The sequence below is a fragment of the Vulpes vulpes genome, chromosome 8, assembly GCF_048418805.1.
Source record: "Vulpes vulpes isolate BD-2025 chromosome 8, VulVul3, whole genome shotgun sequence".
Classification (NCBI taxonomy): domain Eukaryota; kingdom Metazoa; phylum Chordata; class Mammalia; order Carnivora; family Canidae; genus Vulpes; species Vulpes vulpes.
In genome coordinates this window covers 32,359,080-32,366,400 of record NC_132787.1, presented here as the reverse complement: position 1 = coordinate 32,366,400, position 7,321 = coordinate 32,359,080, and the positions used below count along the sequence as shown (strand labels likewise).

The following is a 7,321-nucleotide window of genomic DNA, read 5'->3' as shown; positions in this document are numbered from 1 at the left end:
GAGAATTCCACTTTGGGCAACTCCCCATGGCCACAGAAGACTGGGCGGGTGATATTCACTTAATTGTATAGAAGACTCCTATTTTATCACATTACACATGCGTTTTGGCACTAGTGACACCACCAACACTTAATGGAATCGTTTGGGATTTTTTTCCCCCAATCACAACATGGCTGTGGCCAGTACAGGGGAATCCACACGAAGAATGTTTCCCATGTTCTGGCTGAGGATACACAGTGACATACTTTGAAATTAGAGATCCACTGTACATGCATCACTCTGAAGGGTGTGCACATTCTTGACTCAGGTAAATTCAAGGGGCACATTCTCTGAGGTTGGTGGAAATGCTGAGATTTAAGCATTGCCACTGAGAGGATACAGGATCACACCCCACCAACCCACTTCTCAGTGGAAGGGAATGATAGAGGACACCAAAGATAGAAAGCATGGATTCTGAAGAAGATTGGAACAACTGGTGCTCTCGAGGGTGTCTGTGGAATCTCACAGTTTTGGATAGATTGGGTCTCTGTCCAGACCCATCTGTGGAATAGAAGGGGCTCACTGCCGAATTCATCCTCGTGCATTTTACTGGCTTGTTATTTTGGAATGAAGCAACATCTACAACTTGACAATGCTTGGCCTTCCTTTCTTTAAGTTTTCTCGGGCAGGCCATGAATACCTTATTTGGTCCCAATTCAAACATCCAGCTGAAGAGAAATGACCAATGGGGCCAAAGAAAAGGCTCTGAAAAATGAAATTATCCAGCTGACAGCTTTTGACGATGGGAGGAAAGGACAAAATATGCTGTAACATCTCGCGTAAATGGATTTGGACATTTCATCCCGTGGTAGATAAAGAGAGGCTGCCACCCTTCACAAAACAAATAATCCAGTGAAAGAAATTCTGTTTGTCTGGTTAATCCAAGGTCAGGTTATGAATCCCTGGCTCGAGGCAAATAGCACCGTCCTGAGGGCAGAAATGAGGACAGGGCAAAAATAAAGTCACTATTGGCACCGTCCCTCACATACCCACCCTTCTACCTCTAAAACCAACTTCTGCACGTTTTTTAAGAGAATTGTCTGGCCACTGAGTTTTGAGCAGATCTAGTAATCTTTTCTAGAAAAGCATGCATATTTGTAAGACACGTATCCAGCGCTACCTCCCTGTAACCAGATATTACATGCTTCAAAGAGTAGACTTACTGGGACTTTTCTGGATGTGCTTGCAGTGCTGATATCTCAGGAGTGGAGGGTGGGGAGAGGAAGGAGGGGGCCAGTACTCAGGTACTAGCAAGAAAAGAGTCAGTTTGAGAGGGCTGCTAAACATCACAAGGAGGCTGCTGGGAGATTTCTCGGGACTGAGCTTCCTGAAACCTCTCAGCCCCATTCAGACTGAGGGTTAATTTGACCTCAATTCTGCTTTAAGCCCTTTTGGGGAATCTTTCCTACCCAAGGTGCTGACAGGGAAAACGTGGTGCCACCAGCTGGACTCTGCATGGAATGCTGGTGATCTGTGGGACCTGGGTTTTGCTTAGCGCCAAACTGGGACCCAGTGCCAAGCCAGGGTGGTTGGGCACGAGCACTTCTCACAGACCAAGAGGATTCCTGGTGAGGTGGGGAGGTGTGGACACAAATTTACTCTTCCCTGGCTTTTTTTTTTTTTTTTAAACCACAGTGGCCTCCATTCACATACACTTTTCCCCAGACACCCTGAAGCAGAAGCCATACAAAAACAACTCCCCCCGCCCCGCCCGATGGAAAATGAAAACCCATAACAAAACACTTCCCTCTCATTCCCATCCCCACCCCACTCCCTCCAGCCCAACACCCTGAATACTCACAAGAGAACACTTTATCTATACAAAATTAATTAGAAAACAAAATATTTACATATGAAATAAACACCATCTTGATTTCTGTCACCAGTGGAGACCAACAGAGCCCCCTTTGTTCTAGATTGCTGTTCGCTAGGTTAGTTGGTTTGGTTTTTTTTTTGTTTTTGTTTTTTTTTGTCGTTTTTTGTTGTTGTTGTTGTTGTTGTTTTATTTGAAAGGGGTGAGGTAAGAGGAAGAGTGAGGGGAGGAGCCCCTGACCTTGGACAGAGTCAGGGTGAAGCAATGTTTATATGGCCCTTCTCCTTCTTCCTCCTGGAGACGCCTCACGCCCTCTGTCCTCTCAAAGTCTTTCCTCGAATCTAAGGTAAAGCACTCCTGTGCTCCTCTCTCCAAATCTGTGAGAGGTTCAGCCCCTTGCCCCCAGGTTCGTTTAAGAAAGGAAACATAGCTTTACAAGGCCTTCAGTTGGCTTTAAAATGAAAGATACTGAGGTAAAAAAATCAAGGAGGAGGACAGGGGACCGCAGTCAAGGGCGGGGAATGAGGGGAGGGTGGTGAGTCAGGGCAGACAGGAAGGCAAAGAGCAGCCCTGGAGGGTGTGACTTGAAGAGACATGGCAGCTTCCTTCCAGAGGAGGATGAGCACCTTTCTGGTTTATGTGTCCTGTGTGCAACATGGAGATCCTGCAGTCAAGCTTCCAGGCAGACCCGGGGCTCTTTGGCTGCCACCCTGTGTCAGGGGAGGAAGGCAGAACAGTGGAGCAGACCCACAGAACACCCCCTCCCCAAGTTTCAGGACCGGCAGTGACAAATATCCATCGGCCTTCTCAAGATTCCAACTTAGTGAAGGGGGCATCGCATCTGCCAGTACCCTCATCCCTGGAGTTTGTGTGTGTGTGTGTGTGCGTGTATAAATAAACATACATATTTATATATATATATGTTTATTCTGGAATGGTACAGCTGGGAGGGAAAGAAGGTGTGGTAGGAAGGGGGAAGGGCTTCTACTGAGAATGTTCACATTGGGCTCAATGTCACATTCTCAGGGAGCCAGACCCAGTGGGGGTGGTGAGGGAGTCTCTCCTCTCCTACCCTCTCCTCTTCCAAATCTCCTCGCTTCCCTCCACATCTCTTGAGCTGTACTCATGGAGCAAGCTCACTCCCCTTAACCATCTGTTCCGCATTGGCGGTGATCAATTCTGGTGAGAACAAGCTCTTCCAGCTCCAGGTTAAGTAAGAAGGGATCAAAGCATTGAAAACATCCCCCTCTCTCACTTACCCTACCATTAACAACTCCCCTATTCCCCAAGCCTTGCTTAGCTCCTCCCCTGACCTTGGCCAGCTGAAGGGGCAAAAAGCTCAATAAAGCTTTAGAGGATCTTTTGCTCTTGACTGTGGGCAAAAGAATGATGGCTGCTTCTATTTCCCTTTAGCCTGCCTGGAAAGTTCTTGGTCAAAACCTGCTGAACCACGGAGGAGTTACTTTTGTACCTTGCTCTTGTAGGATTGTTCATCACCTTTTTGTCTAGACCACATAATCTTCTCTGCCAAGAACTTCCTTCCATTCTCCTCATTCGGGAAGGGTGAAGGAGAGAGACAGCCAACATTCAGGTGACATATGACCATGTCTGTTTGTATATAAGCCAACACAAGTCCATTGTTTAGGGACGTTGAAAGAAACGCCATTATGAGTCAAGGTTGCCTACTCTACAGGCAGGCCCCCGACTGCATGCCTGTGTAGACTACACATCTGCACAAGTGTGCATGGACACACACACACAGGCAGTCTGTCCTCTCTTGCCTCAAATGCACCGTGGGACACATCTCTGAGGTGCTTTCCGTCATCCACTAATGACTCTTTGTTCCATTTCACCACTAATGAGCCTCATGGCATCAAAACAAACATTTTTTTTTTTTTGGCTTATATATAAACACACAGGGCCTCCTGCCCTCTGCACCACACAGAATCCCTAAACAGATACCACCTGAGTGACAAGATTTTAGCAAAAGCCTCTTTTCGTTCACAGGCAGTACACTAAATGGTCGTGTTTGGACGCTTCTGCTTTCTCACCTAAACCTAAAGTTCCGTTTCGGAAGAGCTATCATGGGCTCATGTGGCCTCCTTTTGCTTCTCCCTGCTTCACTGCAAGAGGGTGGCTAATAGCCCTTCCATGCTGGGAGGAAGCTCACACACGCAGCCACTTCCTTCCTCCACTCTGCCCCTGGGGGCTGAGCACCCACTGTATTCTTTCCCAGGGAAGGAAGGGCTGACAGGTGGGGAGGGAGGAAAGACCCAGAAAGGGAGGAGAGATGGTACTGGTCACCAGGGCTGCCCTCAGGAGGAATCAGAACTCCAGGATTCCATAAATAAACTAAAACAAGAAAGGAGCAAATGGGAACCAAGTTCACCCCCGTCACCCTCCGTGACATGCGCACCACACGCCCACAGCCCCACCCTCCCATACCCACCTTAAAACCTCTCTCTTCCCTCACTCAGACATCAGACTCAATACTAGAAAGTTTCTCATAAACATGCCCATTGCTGGAGCCATTGAAAGCCCTGGGGTTTTTGTTGTTAGGCACACAGGGGTTGGACTGGTTCCCTATACAGATGTCTTTCTGGAAACGGCCTGGCACGGCCCCGTGCAGGGCCGAGACCACCGGCTTGTTGGTGACAAGGGCGCGGAAGTCTGGCCTGGCTTTCGGCGCCCCCGCCACCGTGGGCTGCCTGAAGAAGTAGGATTTGCTGCCATGGAGCAAGCACTGGTCGTCCCCAAAAGTGGGGATGAAAGGGTTTTGCGTGACCCGGTCGGGGTAGAGCGACTTGCTGAGCATGTAGCCGCCGCCGCCGGGGTTGTTGTGGTGGCGGTGTCCGGCGGCGGCCACTGAGGACTCGTGGTTGGCAAAGGTGCTCTCGCCAGCTGGCGTCTCAAACATGTGGGCGTAGGGACTCCCGTCCAGGAACCGGCCCTTGTCTTTCAGGCTCACGCTGCGCGGGGCCAAGGCGGCTTCTTCCTTCTGCAGGTCCACGAAGGTGTCGTAGGAGTGCTGCCGGCGCAGCTTGTTCCGGGTCTTCTTCTGGGCCTTGGAGTTGGTCGGGCTCTGGGGGTACTTGGTGCTGGGCGCGTTTGACGGCACGGCCACAGGGGCAGCCGGCTGGTCCAGCTCCTGCAGGGAGTTGTCCTCGCTGATGTCGTACAGGTTCCCCGCCTTCTTGCAGGCCTCGCACCGGATGCACGCCTGCCGGCCCGAGTTCTGCCCGGCCACCGCCGTGGAGTAGTTGTGCAGCTTTGAGGGGCAGCTGCGGCAAAAGTTGCCCCCGGAGCGGTCCTCCCAATCCACGTTGCTCAGGTTCTTCTCCCAAGGGGCCGGGACCCCGCTGACCACGCCGTGCTTGTCGCCCGCCGCGTGTTTGAGGTGAGACCTGTTGGTACAGGGCCCTCCTCCGCTCACCGAGTCGCGCTTAAAGTCATCGCTCTGCTCCTTGTAGATGTCCGTCAGGTCCACGTGCTCCCAGTGCGGGGAGTTCTCCTTGGTGCGGAACTGGTCCAGGTAGAAGTCCCGGAGCCCCTCCTTGTCCCTGAAGTAACGCTTGTGGTCAGGGGAGCGGGGCGGCCGGCGGCGGTAGGCCAGCTCGATCTCGTCGAACTCGCGCCGGGACTTGGCCGAGGCCGGCCGCTTCTTCAGGCTGTCCTTGTATTGCTGCTTGCGCCTCTTGGCGGCGTTGCCCTCGATGTTTCCGTAGGTGACCGTGTGCGTGGAGATGTCAGACACGTCCGAGCGGATCAAGTCATCGTGGCCACTGTAGCGGTCGCTCTTGAAGGAGAATTTGCCGTACAGGTCACTGAGCTGGCTGTGTTTGGAGGAGGGGAGGCCGAGGTCCAGGGGCTTCTTGCTGATGGACCTCGGCTGGGTGGTGAAAGGCGGGTTGTCACAGTCGTAGAGCCCGTCGATGGAGCTGGCGCTGCCGATGCTGTGGGGCCGGTGGTGGTGGTGATAGTGATCCTGGTACACGTTGCTGTCCTTCAGCTGCAGGTTACCAAAAGTCCTCTCCACCTCACTGATGTAGTCGCTGAAGAGGTTCTCCTCGCACGGCGGGTTGTTGTAGGATTTGCAGTCGGAATGCGTGAAGCTGCGGCGGTGCTCGGAGATGTCATAGACGGACGACTCACGTCGGATGAAGTCCAGGGCACTCTGGGGGGAGCCGTTCACACCAGACAGGTTGGCCATGTTCTTGGCCGTGCGGAGCAGGCGCAGGATGTTGGAGTGTGTGTTGTTCATGGTCGCGGTGGGGGAATTCATCACGGACTGGCGCTCCTCGATAGCCACTCCATGGATGCAACTGTAGATACCCTGCAGCAGGAAGAGGATGAGATGGGTCAGGTCCCCAGCGAGGCTGGAAATGACCACAGAGAATGCCTGCCCCTCCACCACTACCACCTATCTAACTGGTCGAGAAAAGTCAAGGAAAACATGAAAAAGTCTTAGTATATTCATAGGACGATGTGGCTGGAAGCTTGCCTGATTGATCACCTTGAATTTAGCAAGTTTTCATATCACGAGCTAAGCTCAGTGGCTTGGCTCTCCTCGAGGGGACACGGCACTCCCAGTGACGTTGACTAAACAGACTAGAATTTTAAGACGTGACATTCTACACCTCCATTCCACCATTGACTTGCACTGATTTTCCTTCCTCTGCCTAGGTTTCCAGATCTTAAAAATGAGGTTGTGATATCAACTGATGGCAAAACTTATCGTCAGCTGCCAGGAGCCATGCTCCATGGATGTTGGGGCCTTCTGCCCTGGCTGGCCCCTGCTGCCTGGCAGTACAGCACAGGGGAGCTCGGAGCGCACCACAGCCGTTCTTCCAGCTCTGACAAATTTTGAGTGGCTTTGAGGATTCTGGGCACCAAATAGCAGCTGAGCAGTTCTCTCTCTCTCTCTCTCTCTCTCTCTCTCTCTCTCTCTCTCAAGTTTTTATTTATTTATTCATGAGAGACACACAGAGAGAGGCAGAGACACAGGCAGAGGAAGAAGCAGGTTCCCTGCAGGGAACCCGATGCAGGACTCAATCCCAGGACCCCAGGATCATGACCTGAGTGAGCCAAAGGCAGACGCTCAACTGCTCTGAGCCACCCAGGTTCTCTTCTTGAGCCAAGTGTGAACCAAATTCACAGAGAGAGTAAGGGAGCCCTGGGGTCAAAGAATAATTTTTCTCCTGCTGTGCCCTGCACCGTGGGAGGGCGGAATTGGGACAGATAGCAAGTACTAAATAGAAATAAATAATTCCTCTGTTGAGCCTCTCATTTATTCTCTTTAGCTCCTGGTTTCCTTCTTAAACTTTCTCACTCACTTAATCTTATCATGCATAATTAATATCGTGACAAATTAGTATTGATTGAGAACTCCCTGGGTACAACTCCTTGTACCAGGCCTTGAAGAACACCATCCAAGGAGAGGTAATGAGTCGGGGTCAAGTCCCAAGTCAA

The 7,321-nt window shown here is 51.4% G+C and overlaps 1 protein-coding gene across 10 annotated transcripts in view; it reads right to left on the bottom strand.

Annotated features, from left to right (window-relative positions):
- Positions 1 to 573: 573 nt before the first annotated feature.
- GRIN2B (glutamate ionotropic receptor NMDA type subunit 2B) overlaps positions 574 to 7,321 on the bottom strand; it is a 411,663-nt gene continuing 404,915 nt past the window's right edge. For 4 of the 10 annotated variants that reach the window (XM_072765996.1, XM_072765995.1, XM_072765994.1 and 1 more), the window contains exons 14-15: positions 4,302 to 6,185; positions 574 to 966 (exon numbers count right to left, since the gene is read on the bottom strand). In XM_072765996.1, coding sequence (XP_072622097.1) covers positions 4,326 to 6,185 — 1,860 coding nt within the window. In that variant the 3' untranslated portion in view covers positions 574 to 966; positions 4,302 to 4,325. Of the gene's footprint in view, positions 967 to 1,850; positions 6,186 to 7,321 lie in introns of those variants that run through there. The other 6 variants (XM_072765991.1, XM_072765993.1, XM_072765990.1 and 3 more) reach the window with 2 other exon arrangements.